The following is an 18,533-nucleotide window of genomic DNA, read 5'->3' as shown; positions in this document are numbered from 1 at the left end:
TTATACTTGCCCCAGGAGTGGCATTACTGAAGGGCAAAACACATCATTCTGACATCAGGTGAAGTGACAGGTGAGCGGCCTCACCCACTTGTCAAACTTGACCCATGGAGGTGGGGAGATAAGAATCTGGTTCCTCGGCCAGATCCTGTTCCCCACCCAATATAGTTCTTAAAAGTTGCAACCCTCTGCATGCTTTCTTAAGTGTTAGTCCCACTGAAGGCAGAGCAACTTAATTCTGAGTAAGAATGTAAAGGGTTGTGCTGCAAATAAAAACAGGCAAACATAAATATGCAAACAGGCATTAATTAACAAATGGTGATCTGCAGGGTTTTGACAGGATCCGATATGCATCCAAGGCACTATTGACCACAGTAGCCTAAAGGCATTTTGATTTTCAGCCAATGCTAGTCTTCTGTCATGGTTCCAATAAAAGTGTCAGACACTGACAGTGTACATATTTAGCCCTGCTCAAAGAATCCCAAAGGCTCTGGAGGAGTAATAGTGATTACCCAACATCTTATTTTTGTATCAGTTCCCATCCCTGAGTGGCTCACTAACCCATAATCAAAAGCAATTTGTGGGCTGGGGGGGGGGGCGTGTAGAAAAGACAGGGAAGAAAGAATTAAGAAATAGAATGTTAACACCATGTCTTACAAAGGGGATCAAATATGACTTTAAAGACATATCAACCCTTTACCAAAATAAAAAATGTTCCATATGGAGCAGCTCAACCATACAGGAGGGACCATAGCTTAATGGTATATAGGGAATAGGGAGAAATTTGATTCAGCAAGCATTTAAAACCAGATCGTTCAAAATCCCTGTTTCCAAGACAATATGGAAACCAAACACAAGTACCCTTCGAAATTGCAAAGCAATTCTCCAACCAAATGACGTTTGCAAAAATGCTCATATTAGGGGGAAGTGTGCACAAAAAATGACATTAGTGAAAATAACATACAAAATGCATTATATTAGGAGAAACTGCTTGCAAAAATGTGCACAATAGTCAAAAGTGCATAGGAAAATGTAGGAGAAAATTGCATTAAAATGCTGATGAATGGAAAATGGAGAAAACAAAAATGGACAGCTCCATCCATCCCTGGCTGCAACATGCAGAAGATCCCAGATATGCCCCAATCTTCCCAGTTTAAAAAGCAACAAGTAGCAGGAGATGAGAAAGGTCTCTTATCTGATACCCAGCAGAGAGGCTGCCAGTCACGGTGGATATCAGTACTGTATGGTGCTTCTTATAGTATGATAGCTTCCTATGTAGTCAGGAATGCAGATAGGTGTAGGAAGTAAATTCCAAGGATATACAATTCTTATTGAAACTTTTGGTATTATATGAGCCTCACCATAGAGATGCATGGATAGGACGATGCCCTATATAGGTCCTGATCAAAAGTGGTGTCCAATTCACTGCCAGAAACTCAGGATGTGCAGCAGTCTATTTTTTAAGACTATGGTATCTTTTGACTCACCGCATCCCCCCTCCCAGTTGCTAATGCCTGGGGGATGGGGGAGTTCACCTGAGTGTGGCTGCATGTTTTGCTTAATACTTTTCTATGTTGATAACATTACCTAGGATTGAAGTAGATGACTCTGAAGGCCAAGGAGAAAAATGAACGTGGGAAGATGCCACAGGATGAGTAAAAGAATCCGTAGTAATCATGCGCTGACTTAGCTTGGCTAAAGTAAACCAATCCCGTGTCTGGGTGACAGTAGCCTATAAAATAGAACATTCAATGGTTTAAGTTTATTTCAGTGCAAACCTTTATAGGTTCAAAAAGAGGAACAGATTTGCAGAATCTTCATTCCTTTGACACTTGTGTGAATAATCAGAGGTCTATAAAGCTGAGATGACACATTGTAGAGCCCGATAACACAACACAATACAGTGGTACCTCGGTTTAAGAACAGTCCTGTTTACAAACGATTCGGTTTATGAACTCTGCAAACCCGGAAGTAGTGCCCCAGTTTGCGAACTTTACCTTGGTCTAAGAATGGAATCTGAATGGTGGAAGGGCACCAGCGGTGGGAGGCCTCATTAGGGGAAGCGCACCTCAGTTTAAGAACGGTTTCGGTTTAACAACGGACTTCCAGAACGGATTAAGTTCGTAAACCAAGGTAGCACTGTATGTGAATGTTTAAGCAGGTAAAGTTGTGTATATGGTGTATATGCAGTATATGCCGTTTAAACCATACAGAAACTGGTCGCTGATAGCTACAGCTTGCAATAAACTACACTACTGAGATGTCTATCCGACAAAAATACATAGATCTGCATTGTGATGATAGGAACCTGAATATTTGTACTCATCTTCTTAACTGTACCCCAGCATGTTGTATACACACCAGTGAAGGGATTTCAATTCTATGTCCTTAAATCTGCATTAGAGATGGCACAATTGTATTCTTCCATAGCTCTTGTGCCTTTAACATCATCGCGGCTAGAAAACGTTCATGCTTTTCCAGCATTGCAATGGTGAGAAAACATCCAGTTACATTCCCCTGACAGAGTTGAAATTCCTAGAGTTCCCTAGGAGGAGGGATTGATTGTTAAACTACTCAAGAGAACTGTAGCCCAGTGAGGGGAACACCTCTCAGCACCTTTAACAAACTACACTTTTCAGGATTTTTTGGGAGAAATCACAATGGTTTAAAGTCTTTATGATACTGCTTTCAATGTAGAGTGCGGGTGGAACCAAATAGTCAAAGACTCTAAAATAAGGAACAGAACAATACACACATACAAATGACAAATAATCAGCAAATAAAACTGTTTTTTAAAAAGTGGGGGAATCAAATAGATTACACAATTCTAAAAATAATAAATACAACATAGTAAGACACAGATCAACCTGTGGTCCAAAGTCTTAGCCAAATTTCATGCAGGTTTCAAGGAGAGATACAGCTGCACACAGAAAAAAAAGGCTATCCTGGACCTGTTTAAGTCACACGGCATCTATTTTACCTGGCCAAGAGAGACATAGAACTTTCTCATAATTAAGTCATTTTCATTCTCTTCAGAGGTTTCTGAGGGTGGTAGGCTTTTGGTGAACCAGGGATAATACGTTTTATCTATAACAACGTTGACGCCAGTTCTGCTCCACTCCACCTGCGATATCAGCTTAGCTAACCTACAGTGAGGTGACAAATATCATACGGTCACTTAGATTATCTAACCGGTTTTAGCAGCAGCAATACTGTTCTCTTAAAGAAACCAAAATGTTGGAAGACGCTTTATGAATCTACCGCTGTTCTCTTTAATCCTATTCAAAGTTTAAAGCGTTTTGAAGGGTACTTTAGGAAATGGCCTTGTCAGGATGCAACCCCCCAGAGAACTCCTTCCCCAATGCTCATTTCAGTCTACTGACCGGTCGCTCATTCCTCCTATCTGCTAGGGGAAGCAGGGGATATTGTTTTTCACTATAGCAGACTAAGAAGAGGTGTTAGGTGCAAGAACATGGAGGGTTGCTGGGCTGGAAAAGCAGCAGATGCACATTAATTTGCATCTCTGGGAAGTTGTTAAAAGTGACAGAAGGATACCCTGTAAATACAGCATGACATTAGCCTCAGGTCATTCTGGAGACAGATTGCAAGTTGGCAGGTTCCATCTGGGCTCTAACTGGCTTACAAACAAAATTACAGGTAGCACAGACTAAGGAGTCAAACCAGGATCAGTCAGTATGTATGGCCAGCTGGAATCCCATTGGCTCATGTCACCTGATCCCCCTTAGGCTGAAAGCTGCAGTACATCCTCCAGTCCTCTGCTGGAGCTGTAGTGCCAGAGTATAGGCCTATGCTTCCCTCTGCTTGTCAGCTGCCCTGCTGATGCACTGAGTCAGGCACTCGGACCCTGCCTGCCAGAGTCCCCATTTAGAAACCTTTGGAGCACTAAACTGCCACAATTAATTATTTTTTATCTTATTTACAATAAAATTGGACAACCCACTCTCCCCCTTCAATGGAGATGTTCAAAGCAAAATAAAACAAATCCAATAAATTAAAACAAGTAAAAACATTAAAAATTACAGCTCCTCCACACTAAAAACAGCTTTAGAAATCAAGGCGGGCAGAACCAACGCCAAACCACATGGAAGCAGCTGTTCCATTTGCCTTGATCTCCTTGTACTTATTGTAAAACAAATATATGTATTTTCTGCCATCAATCACTTCCATTTCCTCTATAGTTTTCTTGACGCCCCGGGCTACAGACTGTGTTTTTGTAAACTACCCTGGAAGCTCTGCTGAAGGGCAGTATAGAAATATTTTTAAACAACTAAACAAACAGTGGCTAGATTCCCCCCCCCCCCGAGAAAATAGTAGGTTAGGCATTGCTGCCCCTGGTACGTGCACACAATTGCTGATCATCTGCCTTGTAGGTTCTATATTCATATTACTGCCTGTTTTAAATCAAAGCCAAAGCTAATTTAGGCTTCGTGTATGAAAACACTCTGAGTTCATATATGTGTCGCTCCCAATACCTTAATGGAGAAGGAGGTCTGGAGAAGGAGGAGTTGGTGGTGGGGCTCCTTCACCAGTACTTTCTGTCTCTTGGAAAAATGTCCTCGCCATCTCCCTACCAGAGTTAATCAGGGCTCCTTCCACACTGGGCATTTCCCATAGAATAGCTACATTTTGTTTGCTCTTTTCTCTTTTCAAAAGAGCATCTGCATGTCATGAACAAAACACCCCTCTACTTCCATATTTTCCCTCCCGCCCCACGACAGCTCAGAAAATCCAGCTTTTTAATACAGTGGAGCAGTTCTGCGAGTTCCTCAACATAACTATTGAGTAGGTTCTGGGGCTGATTTCGGCCTGTACAGATATTCCTCTACCCATTTCCTTCCCTATAGTCCATCACTCTTCCCTAGGAAACAACTTGGGTCGCTTCCAGAAGACCTGTTTGTTCAGCATTCAGACTGATTTGTTTGAAAGGAAGTTATATTACATTCAATGTTTATTGAGCATTCATTTCCTTTGTTTGCGGGGAGGTATATGACATCTCATCAAGCAATTGATATTCCAACTTTGCAGTACATTTTCCTGCTATTTTCCTTACCACAATCGGTGTTTGTGGGAAATGGGTTTGCTGCAAAAGAGTGACAAATCTAATTGTGCAATCTGAATTTGCAGGTATGCAATTGAAAACCACCCACAAAATAGCAGCAGTCTGGAATCAGTCCCTATCACTTTAATCCAACCCTTTCCTTTTTATCCATTTCTTCTTTCATTCCTCCACTGACCACCACCACCGCAATGAAACTGGGGGAATCATGATCATGGGTCAGAGTATTTAATGTCTCCCCAGTGTGGTAATAATTATTTAGTAGTAGTAGTAGTAGTAGTAGTAGTATTAATTTATACCTCACCCATCTGGCTGAGTTTCCCCAGCCACTCTGGGCGGCTCCCAATCGAGTGTTAAAAACAATACAGCATTAAATAACCCCACCCCACCCCCACACACATTTGGAGGTGGAGAAAGGAGTGCCCACCTGGCTGCAGAAAGTTATCTGGATTTTTAAAGTCTAGGATCAGAGTTGCTATTCCTCTTGCAGCTTAAAGCAGAATGGCAATGATCGGGTGCTGCTAAACCATCCAAACCTTGAATCACCCCGGGATTAAGACTAAACAGGGTTAGCACTTAATTAAGCTTTGAAACCTGGGTTTGAATTTGGTTTCAAATTAAGAGCAACCTCTGCCCACAATGGTTAAATTTGGTGCAGACGTAACAATTAAACACCAGTAAACCATGCAAAGTTTATCTGCCACAAAATGAGGGAGGCTGAGGGAGGAAGCCCATGAACCAATGGTACACTCCTGCTTCTCTTAACCATGGTTAAGGAAGCTGCCTTATAGTAAGTCAGACTACTGGTCCACCTAGCTCAGTCCTATCAACATTGACTGATCACAGTTCTGCAGGGTTTCAGACAGGAGTCTTCTCCAGTCTTACTTGGAGATGCCAGAGTCTGAAGCTGGGACCTTCTGCATGATAGAACACATGCTCTACTGCTGAGCTATAGCATCCTCCCTCCCCGGATTATGTCTACACCTCTTTGATCAGGGACAGGGAAACCTGTGGCCTGCCATAAATTGCTGGATTCCAGAGTATGCCTCTAAATGCCCATTGCTGGAAACCACAGGCGGGGAGGATGCTGCTGTGTTCATATCCTTCTTGCATAGGCACCTGGGTGTCCACTGTGAGAACAGGATGCTGGTCCAGATGGTCCTTTGCCTTGATCCAGCAGCATCTTCTCACGTTCTTAACATTCATCAGCCCCAGACAACATCAGTGAAGATGGAAGCTGCAATCAAATAACATCTGGAGGACCACAGGCTCCCCATCTCTGACTCAGATGCAGTTGCAATTTGTGTTTTAAAGAAAGGCACAGAGATATACAGAGCAGATCGGGCAAAATGAGCCACAATGGGAATGCTGTGGGAGAGATCTATTGATTAAACACATGCATACCAGTAAAGTTCGGTAATGATTAAATGTGGAACATCGTGTACAGGCGATAAATTAGGACTGCCTGTAAAAATTACAGAATGAGAGGCCATAAAAATAGCATCAGTTTCATTATTCACAGAAATCATTAAACTTATATTGTTGTTGTTTAGTCGTTTAGTCGTGTCCGACTCTTCGTGACCCCATGGACCAGAGCACGCCAGGCACTCCTATCCTCCACTGCCTCCCGCAGTTTGGTCAAACTCATGCTGGTAGCTTCAAGAACACTGTCCAACCATCTTGTCCTCTGTCGTCCCCTTCTTCTTGTGCCCTCAATCTTTCCCAACATCAGGGTCTTTAAACTTATATAAGCTAGGCCAAAAGTATCTGAGAATTATTATCATATTTGTTCAAGAGAAATGTACAGCTTTAAAAACCTGTGTTCCAATTAGAAGTTGCAGTACCTGTATTCAAAGTAACAGTCGCTCTCTAAAAACGATGGGAATCTTTCCTTCTTAATCCACGCAATAGCCTGCTCTCGGTCCAGACACTAACACACATACACACACACACATAAAAACCTTTGTAAATTATCTTTCACTTCGGGTATTATATGCCATGTAGTCAATAAACAGATTTGCTTACAGATTAAGGAAGCAATCCTAATTCCAGCAGTCTGGCAGGACTTTATGAAACAGTGAGGCCATGGTGGAAGAGGGGGCAAGTCATAATTTGGCAGCAGCGGAGACAGCTTGAGATCCAAAGATATAATTTGAAAATCCCTGGATTTCAGAGGAATCCATATCCCACATTGTGATGGTCTGAGGAGATTAGAATGGGGAGAAGTGGACCTCTGCTCCACCCTGCTAGCCACACCTGCCCCCCACTGGCACAATGCTCCCTCTCTTTCCCCTGCCAAAAGCTCTGAAACAGCAGTCTAATTGAATGCATCTTCTGTTTGACAGCTGTCCAGTCCAAGACTGATTTAAGAATAAAGAAAAATTAAAAAAGGAGAGCAGGAGCTTTAAAGTTGCCCATTGACAGTTAGCAACACCAGGACAGCAGACTGAGCAGCAACAATTCTTCCCCATCAGAGTGAGATAGAGCACATTCCTTTTTGAATTACAGTAATCATTTCTAAATTTGCATCTCTATATATAAATCACCACATTCAAATTGGTGGAGTATTTTGTCCTCTTTTTTGTGATGTTTCAGTTAATCATGCATGCCTTATTTGAAATGCAGGGTGAAAACATGTTAGAGCAGGGACATCTTCTGGCTGGTGGACCAGATCCTTATCTTCCCAACTCTGGCAGGCCAAATATGACAGGTGCTTGGGCCCACCTACCTGTCAGTCATCTAATGCAGGCATAGGCAAACTCGGCCCTCCAGATGTTTTGGGACTACAACTCCCACCATCCCTAGCTAACAAGACCAGTGGTCAGGGATGATGGGAGTTGTAGTCCCAAAACATCTGGAGGGCCGAGTTTGCCTATGCCTGATCTAATGTCACCATGATACCAGATGATACTTCACTTTGAAGCCCTGGTTGTCAAGACTTCAAAGCACAGCACAGGGCTGTTCGAAAGCCCTTTTGGAAACAGCTCCATGCTGCTTTTTGAATCTCTGAAAGCCAGACTTTTAAATAGCAATGAAGGGATATTTGCAAAAGGGCTTTCAAACAGCCCCACACTGATTCCGAAACAGTACCCAGCAGGACTGAAGTCTCAATTCATCAGCTGATGAATGAAGACCATGAATCTGCTCTCTGCAAGACTTTGAGCAGGATTTCATTCCCACTCTTCAGCTGAGCGTTTATTTTTTTTATTTAATGAAGTATTCCTAATTTGCACTTTCATAAAAGTATAACAATACGGCATATAGCTTACAATATATATAATGAAATCAGTAAAAGCTTAACTAAAAATATCAATAAAACATCAGTGAATATGGGTTAGTCAAAAATAAAAAAGTCCTGTCTAAACAATAGAGTTTTCAGAAGATATCTAAAATAAGGCAGGGCTGATTCCTGAATTTCTACTGACAGGGAGATCCACAGGGCAGCAGGGTCTGTCACATTAAAGGCTCCAACCATAGTAAAGGCCAACAAAACCTTGGGGGTGTGGGGGAACCACCAGACGTTCCCCATCAGAGCATCACAGTGATCAAGGTGGAGCATAAGGAATCAGACAGTGTTTAAGGTACTTTGGTAGGTTGTCTAGGACTTTGTAAGTAAACACAAACACTACAAGCACTTTTACATGTTCATTAATAGTCACCGCATCGGCCTGAAATTCCTTCTTCGTGTCTATTCTAAGTGGCAAGGAATTGTTCCCAAAGGAAATAGTGAAATCCAAGAAGCCTTGCTACTTGGCAACCTTCATTTGGTTCTATAGGGTTGTGTGGGAAGCATGCTCCCTGGTGCCCCTGAACATCTGCAGAGAAGAGGGGGAAGCCTCACTCTAAACAACGTCCCAGAATAATGAATGCTGATGTTGGCCATGGATCACATAATACTTTTTGCAGAGGCAAAGGATGGCCGTTCTTCTCCTGTTAGAATATGCCTCCTATGGTTTACTGATAATGGTTTCTGGAAAGACTGAAGACCGCTTCTTTATTTTGGCCAATTTTTCTGGATGTAAGAAAATAAATTTGCAATTATTTATGTTCAGCTGAAACAAATTCCAGCCTTTTGTCTGCAGTGTTCCTGAGAAAAGATGATATGCCAAAGTCAGATTTATCATGCTAAGGGAAAACAAACGTCCAAAGTTATGTTCTAAATTTAATAATACGGCAATACTATGCATGTTTATGTGTTCACTGGGGTCTATTCCTTTGTAAGTGTATTTGGCATTGCACTGAAAGTATTTTGCTGTTGTTGTTGTTAAACAGATTATAAGGGCAGCCATCCTATTGAAGAAATCTTAAGCCCGTATCACACAGCAAATGTATATGAAAGCTTGAAAGGAGGGGGCGAGATCATGTCCACCAGTGCCAATTTTCATTTCCATGCATTCCTCCAGTGGTGTGTGCAAAGCTTAATACATAAAACTGTAAACATAATACGGTCAGGAAAAGGCAGACTCTATGATCATGCCGGGGGCAGCCCTTGGTAATATGGCACCCTGTGCAAGGCCAAAATTTGATGCCCCAGCCCCAGCCCCAGCCCTGCCTTCCTAAAGCCACCAATTGGCTAAACACGGGACCCCACCAATTGGATAAAGATTTTGGAATTGCTAATATATAGCACATCATATTGGGTTAATACCTCTTAAATGCATAAGAACAATAATAAAAATAACAGTGCCAATCATCAACTTACCATTGTTGAATAAGTTGGGTCAAAATTTAACACTGGTGGGGGAGGGGGAACAGGTCTGAGGTCTGGAATTTCTTGCTTTGCTGGCCTTATGACATCGTAAATGGGATTCCGGGGTTTCTTTTCACGCAACATCTTTTTCAGCTGGTTTTCCAGACGCTGTGGGGCATCGGTAGCAACTTCAAAAATGCCAAAGTCGGGATTAAACTTAATTGGCTCTGCAAAGGTCTACGACAACAAAACGTAAAGATTAAAATATAATAATTATCCCAGCACTGATAGGTTACAGTACAGCTGTGTATTGGTGGATGTTCCAGAAGCTGGAAGTCCAGCTGCTTACTTACCTGGTTGCAAGTTCTCTGGAGTTCAGCGGGACTTACATTTGAGTAGGCTTGTATAGGATCGGACTTTCTTTCTATTCTTTTCAACCCATGTGATGTAATAATTTGCATTCTGGATGGGTTTCTTGCTGAATTTTTGTTGATGGCATTAGGTTTTGCTTTAGAACATTCTGAGATTGTGACCATTCACTGGGGATATGGAATCTGTGGGCCTCCAGATGTTTCTGGACACCCCCAGTTTCCAAAATCCCTGACCCTTCACCATGATGGCTGGGGCTGAGGGGAGCTGGAGTCTGGCTACACCTGGAGACCCACAGATTCCACATCCCCCTGCCTTTCACCTTCTAAACTTACTAGGAAGATCTTCCATGCACTGTCAACATAGAAACCTTACTGGTTATGGGCATCTGGTGGCTGGTGGTTTTGCCTCCTCCACCTCCTGGTTCTGCCACCAGTAGGAGGCTGCTTCGAGCCTCCTTCCCCTCCCTTCTTGTTTATGTTATTTTGACATTTCTTAACTTTGGGTCAGCAGGAACCTAATTATACAGTCTTTGCAACGTAAGAATTTAAAGTTTCCTGCAGTTATTTAAAGAGGAGGGAAACACAAATAATAACAATAAAGGATTAACTTCTAATTCCAAATCGTTGAACCCTTGCTAGTTTATATGAGCATGCAAATGAAGCACGTAAATTCCATAATCTGGAGCTATTTGAATAGACACTAGATAATTTTAGTTGTACAATATTTACATAGAAAACTAACCAAGGATAACATTAATTAATCACTTGTATCTATTTTTAATTCAGTCCCTAGCTGTAGAGCCCAAGGGCCCATTTTCCAACATGCATTCCAATTAGCTAAATTGAAAACATCTGGTTCCTTTAATGTAGTAAAAAAGATGCCAATAACAATGTTTTAAATATAAATCGTATTGTCATTTTGGATGCTTCACCACCAATCATTTACACGATATATACAGGAATGGAATGAAACAACCAATTGCCTTCGCCAGTATGATTAGCACCAAACTACTAAGTTAATCAAAGGCACATTCTCGAATTCAACAACTGACTTCACTCTTCTGAACTGGGCCTCACACATGCAAAAGGGTTCAGTGGTATTGGAGGAGACGACTCACATTTTGCATCCCAAAGCATTGCACAAGCACGGCTGATCATATGAGTAGAACAGTGCTGGTCACTTGGTTGACAGTTGGGGGAACTAAATCCATCTCTGCCCCCTGGTGTATGGCTTACTGTGACTACATGAATATGCTGGATCCCAAAGAGGAGCTTATATTCACTTTCCTCCTGCCCGGGCTTTTTAGGTCAGTGTGGGATGCCAGCTAAGCCAAGGTTTGGCTCACTGTATCATCTACACATGGGATCATGGTTAAGGTCTCCCTTAATCGTGACCAGTAAACATATGAGGAACCTTGGGTACAGACTGTGGTTAAGCAAGAGAGACCTCAACCATAATCCCAGGTTTAGACAACACACTAAGACAAACCTTGGCTTAGCTGACATGCCCCAATGAACCAAAAACCAAGCGAGGAGCAAAAGGGCTGTGATCTCCTCCCCAGTTAAGCCACCTGGCTAAACAAACCCTGTTTTAGGATTATGCGCAAACCATGCTTATGAATAAACTTACTAAAAAGATCAATATGTATACATGAAGGAGCGTCTCCAGCCCCATCGTTCAGCCCAGACACTGAAATCCAGCGCTGAAGGCCTTCTGGCAGTTCCCTCATTGCAAGAAGTGAGGTTACAGGGAACCAGACAAAGGGCCTTCTCGGTAGTGGCGCCCGCCCTGTGGAACGCCCTCCCTTCAGATGTGAAGGAAATAAGCAGCTATCTTATATTTAAAAAACATTTGAAGGCAGCCCTGTTTAGGGAAGTTTTTAATATTTAATGCTGTATTGTTTTCAACACTTGATTGGAAGCCACCCAGAGTGGCTGGGGAAACTCAGCCAGATGGGCGGGGTATAAATATATTATTATTATTATTATTATTATTATTATTATTATTATTATTATTATTATTATTATCATCATCATCTACATTCTGATGTAATTTCTATGCAAGAAGTGCCATTCTTCTGCCCCTTAAAAGTAGGCCATCCAACGACCATCATACCACTGAAATCCCCCATTATACAAAAACCACAATGTAATGGTTAATTTTGTCAGATGAACACTTCTAGCATCTATGTAGGCTAGCAACAATTCTTTCTCCTTAAGCACATGCTTCCTGGGGTAGATGACATTCAACCCAATGCTATTCTTTAATTTAACCTCTTGCCTACATAGTAATGCTTACACCTGGGCCCTGTTTCTAGGCAACGGCTGCATAAGCACAACAAAGATAAAAGGCCAAATTGTAATGGTGTTTTAACAGGGGCGTCACATTCTTCCCGAGTAACTCGTGTGATGAGCTGCAGGAGAGTCAAACTGGAAATATAAAAATGTTCACATTAACCACATTAATGTTGACAAGAGAAAACTCTCCTGAGAAAATCAAATTATGATGAGGTCAGGGTTTCTCAACAGCCACTTTCCATTTTGTTGCTTTGACATGCATTGTAGCATTGTTCTCTCGACTTCGAAACCCACTGGGGTTTCCCGCATGAGATAATTCTTACAAAGTCAACATTCTCTCTGTGATATTTTCATGGGCAACCAACTATGTGTGCTCACACTTCGGAAATGCAGTTTAGAATCTGCTGTGACCTGGAGGCAAGCGGGAGGGGCTATTCCACTTCACCTAGTCCACTTCAAGAATACAGACGTCATCCTATTACCCTATATTATCTCATAAACCACTTAATATTCACAGTAAGTGTTTAAGGAAAAGTTTATATCAACATACTTACGGGGAGATTCAAGAATTCATTAAAGAAGTCTACAAGCATATCATCGGTTGCTAAATAATCCTCCTGCAAGAGCCAAAAAGAACAAAACTATGTGATGTGATGAAGCAAGAGCAGTTTACATCTAACAGGAGTAGGGATGTTGGAGAATTAAAAGGTAGCAGAAATTGCTGCAGCGTGCATGTTCTTCTGTGGTCAGGAATGGAAATCAGTTAAATATGATTTGCATTTGTTCACATTGTTGTTTGAAATCTGCAAACTACATGCGGTTAATTATTTTTATAAAACTGCTTTTACATTTCCTTTACACTGAAAAATAACAATAACAATAATTTATTTTTGTACCCCGCCCTCTCACTGTTTTGCCCCAGTCCCACTCGGCATCTTCCAACAAAATATAAAAGAGCACAACAAAACATCAAATATTAAAAGCTTCCGGAAACAGGGCTGCTTTCAGATGTCCAAGAAACAAATGTAAGTTATATAATTTACATTCAACAGTTGGCAGCAAAACTAATAACGTAAAATTTGGTTCAACAGAAACAGTGCCGACTGTGATGAATGTAGGTTGGAGTGGAAATTGCTGACTTCTTAGAGGGGTTGGCAATTTCCATACTGTCAGTTTGCTGTTTGTGAATTGTTTTCAACTCTCTTTACAGGTACTGTACATAGGAGGCTGTCACACCAGGTGAGACTGTTTATCCATTCAGTATTGTCAGACTAAACCATACTAGATTAGAAGGATAAATTATCTGGCCTAATATAAGGCCAGCAGCTGCTTACTGGACATTTACTACAGAACATTTACTACTACCTTGTTTGCTCACATTTTATGAAAGATTCTCCTCTCATGGTTTCTTTTTTATTATTTAATTATTTTATGATTTTCAATTCTATACATTTCAATAATTTTATAGTCATTTTAACATTTCAAAACTTGACTTCCTTCCCCCTCTTTCTGTGGTTCCTTTAATTTATTTTTAATATTTACTGCATATTCAAATTAGCTTAATTCACTCATTTATTCATCTACTTTAAATATATATTCATAAAACTGCAGGTTATTACAATATTCCTGCCAATGTTCTTAACTGTTTACAGATCTTTTTGTAAATATTCAATAAACCATTTCCATTCCTTTATAAAAAGTTTGTTATCTTGAGTTCCTATTTTCCCGGTAAGTTTCGCCATTTCTGCAGATTCCATAAGCTTTTGCATCCATTCTTATTTCGCTGTGATTTCTCCTTTCCATTTGTGGCCTCTCCTCTCATGGTTTCCATCTTCTGTTTCCATTTTTAACTCAACGCGGTAGCTGTGCAATTCCCTCACACGGCTGTTGCATAGGTTGCTCTAGCCATTTTCATTCTCTGTGGTCTGCCTCTCCTCTCTAGGAATCACCTTCATCACTTTAGCTCTTCACTCTTCAAACAGAATTGCCCTGATACCTTCCTCCTCTGCCCCTCTGAAGTATGGGGCAATTGTAATGGGAATGTAGTGAGGGAGACGGGTGTATTTAAATATCCTTTTCCCACATGCAATGGTCTCAATGAAAATCATGCCTGCCTCAAACATTTGGGGTTGAGGAAATGGGGGGGGAGATACCCACATGGTGACAATTAGAAGTGTGACAGAACAGTTCCTATTCCAGCTAAAAGAAGAAAAGCCGGAAACGGCTTGATCATTAGGTTAGGGTTCCTTGGGAGGGGGGCAGCAGTAGCCCCTATCCCTTTTGAGCCCCTCAGCTGTTCCTCTCTCTTAGCACCATCTTGTCCTCTGCCTCAGGCAGCAAAATGCCTTGGACTGGCTAGCCCTAATGATGATGATGATGATAATAATTTATTATTTGTACCCCACCCATCTGGCTGGGTTTCCCCAGCCACTCTGGGTGGCTTCCAACAAAGATTAAAAATACCGTATTTTTCACCCTATAGGGCGCACTGGCCCATAGGGTGCACCTTGTTTTTTGGGGGGGGGGGAACGCGCCCCATGCTTCAGAGCGCGCCCCATGCTTCGGGCTGCAGGCTGCTGCCCGCAAGCCTTGCGAGCCCGCGGGAACTCCCGCCGGGCTTGCAAGGCTTGCGGATAGCATCCTGAAGCCTGGAGAGCGAGAGGGGTCGGTGCGCACCGACGCCTCTCCCTCTCCAGGCTTCAGCGAAAGCCTGCATTCGCCCCATAGGACACACACACATTCCCCCTTCGTTTTTGGAGGGGGAAAAGTGCATCCTATAGGGCGAAAAATACGGTATATTAAAATGTCACACATTAAAAACTTCCCTAAACAGAGCTGCCTTCAGATGTCAGGTAGCTGTTTATCTCTTTGACATCTGATGGGAGGGCATTCCACAGGGAGGGCATTCCACCACTACCGCGAAGGCCCTCTGCCTGGTTCTCTGTAGCTTTGCTTCTCGCAGTGAGGAAACAGCCAGAAGGCCCTCGGAGCTGGACCTTAGTGTCCGGGCAGAACGATGGGGGTGGAGACGCTCCTTCAGGTATACTGGGCTGAGGCCGTTTAGGGCTTTAAAGGTCAGCACCAACACTTTGAATTGTGCTCAGAAACGTACTGGGAGCCAGTGTAGGTCTTTCAGGAATGATGTTATATGATTGAGTGCTCCTAAACTGTCCACATCTGGAAGTACTCGGAGTCTCTAGCACAGGTCTGTCCTTGCTACCTGATCCTTATAACAAAAGGAATCAGGGCTCTCCATTCAAAGCATGTGTTCTACCACCCAACCAACAGTCTTTCTCCCAATGACTAGAATTAAGGCATGTTTCTCCGGACAATCCGTTCAGAGAAATGACCCACCTCCACCTGAAAATAACTACCTTTAAAATAAAGGACATTGGAATTCTTATCAGAAGGCAACTATATTCATCTTCCTATTTTAATTTCTCATACCTACCTTAAAACATCTGGTGCCAGATGCTGGGATTTAGAGATTTGCACAGGGAGTTCCCAAACTAGAAATCTTAAGATTGAGGATAGGTATTACCCTGGTCAGAGGCAGATTTAGATGAGTGCCACTGGTTCGGTCACACTGGGTGTCAAGCCTTGGGGGCACCGCAACTATAATTTAGTATGTAGAGCAAGAAGCGAGGGGGGGAACCAAATTTTGGCACCACACAGGCACTGCTGAAATTTGAGTGCCCAAAGTCTGCCACTGCCCTGGTGAGCTACTGTGAGCTGCATATGTGTAGCTCTCAACACTCTCTTTCAATTTCAGAAGGGAACAAGGAGCCTCTGTGAAGCATAAGCCTGTGATTGTCAGGAAGTAAAAAGCCAGGCTCAGCCAGGTCTACTCTTGAGATCAAGCCTGGTAGAAGACAGAGCAGCACATTCTGTTTGATGCTTTTCAGCATGCAGTTTTCCGCTCAGGCCACTGACTTCAGAATGTCAAGAACTGGATTTAGGTACAATCGCCACGGCCCCATCCTGGCCTTGACATCCCCATTGCAAACACAGTTTCTCGCATGATTAGATAATGATGATCTCAAAGCGTAACAATCTCTGTGTAAAACTCTAAGATTAATGGGGTTCACACAACAGCACACTGACACAGGCAATGATCTGAGTCTTAAATGTTTAGTTTTGTTTTGCATGAAAAATTATTAGAAACAGGCCACAGTCAATAAACTGACATATTTCACGTTTATTCAGTCATCATATGCAGATAGTTTTCCAATCACCCCATTGCAGATGACTGGATTTGAAAAATTAACAAGAACTGCAGATTTTTCTGTCCCCAGGGAACTGTATAAAACAAATCACTTCTTAATACAGGAATTAGAAACCCTTTAGAAATATGCAGACGTGTGATTTTATTTGACCGTAACCATGTTATTTGGGGGACTAAAATAGGGGTAAGAAATATATACAAATTGTATCAATTAAGATATTTTACTACATTATTTACACACTTAGCATATTACTGGAATTATCTTTTATTTTTTAATATAAACAAAACTTCCCCATAGATTGTTAATTGTTATTCCCCTTTTTAAAATCCACCTTTATTCCCCTTGCAACAATGGCAGCCTCAGAGGGGGGAAATAGAGAATGGGAGAGAAGGAATAAAGTAGATTTTGGAGGGAGCCAGTCCCAATTCACATCTTACAGTTTAAGGCTTAATCTTCTCAGATGAAAACAGCTGTAGATATCACGTTAATGTGTTTCACAAGTTACTCTGAATTCCATAAGAATTAGATTTGAGCAATTATGTTTTGAATTGAAGCCTTGAAACTTCTAATTTAAGATTCTGTTTATCTTTGGATTTAGTTGTTGTCCCTTGGTGCTGGTAGAAACACAAATCTTTTTTTCTGACTAAAGAACAATCCTGGGAAACCTTGATCCATCTTGTAAGAGTACGTTTGCTTTTAAGAATTGTATGACAGAAATTCAACAGGAGGAAGTTATTGCTAACACTTTATGTTACACTGATGGGAAACGTCCCTGGGAAGTCTTGTGCAACAAATCCATTTCTCTAAAATACTGGAGTCTTACAATAAGAAAAGCGATGAGGAAATACACTTGGAATTGTGAGTAGCACTTGCTTTGACATAAGGTCATCTAATCTTTCTGCAAATCAGAATGGATGCTTAATAAACAGGTCATTTGGAAATGTCTGCATTTTGGGATACTGTTACCTCCTTTCTCTTCCCTATTGCCTAAAAACCCATCCAAGGGTCTTTGTGTCCTCATCTCAGGCAGATTTAATAACAGAGTGCTTTGAGCCCTTTGATAATACAGCACTTAGTACATTCTGGAGCAGTCCTTACTGTGCCTACAGGGAGCCATCCCAACTTTCTAGAACTGAGGCAAAATGTACCAAGTATTTTATCAACATTGGGGGTGAACCAACCACTTGTTCCCAAATCATTGTGCTATTTTTTGCCTGAGCACTGAGTTTGAGCTAGCAGTCAAGACAAATAAAAGCACTAGAAATGGACTATGTCTTCTCCTAGCTTCAGGGATATAAGATGGCAGAGACTTCCATTCTGACCTGTATTCAACTTAATCTACTGTTTCCTCTCCGCTGCAGTTGGGTTTGTGCCAAACGCTATCATACTCATCTCACTGTCTGCTATTTAACATAAATTATATGTGTTACATAACTATTCATGTAACATATTCATTTCCATGTAAAGGAAACATCAAAACAACATAAAAATGACTTAATTGTTAATTATGCATCATTTGCAGACTCCAAAAAACCCCAACAACCATGTGAGTGAATACTGATCGTATTCACTTGACTGATTTCCACTCCTGCCCATAGACGAGCTTCATAACTGTAGATATTCCATTTCCTTTTCCAATTTCGTTGGAATTCTCTGACATCGCTAGCTAACTGGGGAAAGGGCTCGAAGAACAGGCAAGTCAATTTTCATGGGGCCTTGCTCGCCTTGGGATGCCATCTATGCCTTGCAAAGATAAAGGGGCAAGAAAAACCTTACTATATTTAAGCCTATACAAAAAGTGGGTGGGTAAAAGAAAAATTGGATAGTGTTGACATGACCAAGCTCTTAAAGCCACAATGTAATAACAGTATGAG

At 41.7% G+C, this 18,533-nt stretch overlaps 1 protein-coding gene across 3 annotated transcripts in view; it reads right to left on the bottom strand.

Moving 5' to 3' along the window:
• The window catches only part of RGS22 (regulator of G protein signaling 22), a 74,366-nt gene that overhangs the window by 52,679 nt on the left and 3,154 nt on the right, over positions 1-18,533 (bottom strand). For 2 of the 3 annotated variants that reach the window (XM_028736399.2, XM_077932823.1), the window contains exons 3-7: positions 12,988-13,050; positions 9,777-10,001; positions 6,919-7,004; positions 2,978-3,143; positions 1,585-1,729 (exon numbers count right to left, since the gene is read on the bottom strand). In XM_028736399.2, the coding sequence (XP_028592232.2) occupies positions 1,585-1,729; positions 2,978-3,143; positions 6,919-7,004; positions 9,777-10,001; positions 12,988-13,050 (685 nt within the window). Of the gene's footprint in view, positions 1-1,584; positions 1,730-2,977; positions 3,144-6,918; positions 7,005-9,776; positions 10,002-12,983; positions 13,051-18,533 lie in introns of all 3 variants that reach the window. The other variant, XM_077932824.1, reaches the window with a different exon arrangement.

This window comes from Podarcis muralis, chromosome 8, assembly GCF_964188315.1.
Source record: "Podarcis muralis chromosome 8, rPodMur119.hap1.1, whole genome shotgun sequence".
NCBI lineage: Eukaryota > Metazoa > Chordata > Lepidosauria > Squamata > Lacertidae > Podarcis > Podarcis muralis.
The sequence above is the reverse complement of the archived record's forward strand: the minus strand, read 5'-3'. Positions and strand labels throughout refer to the sequence as shown.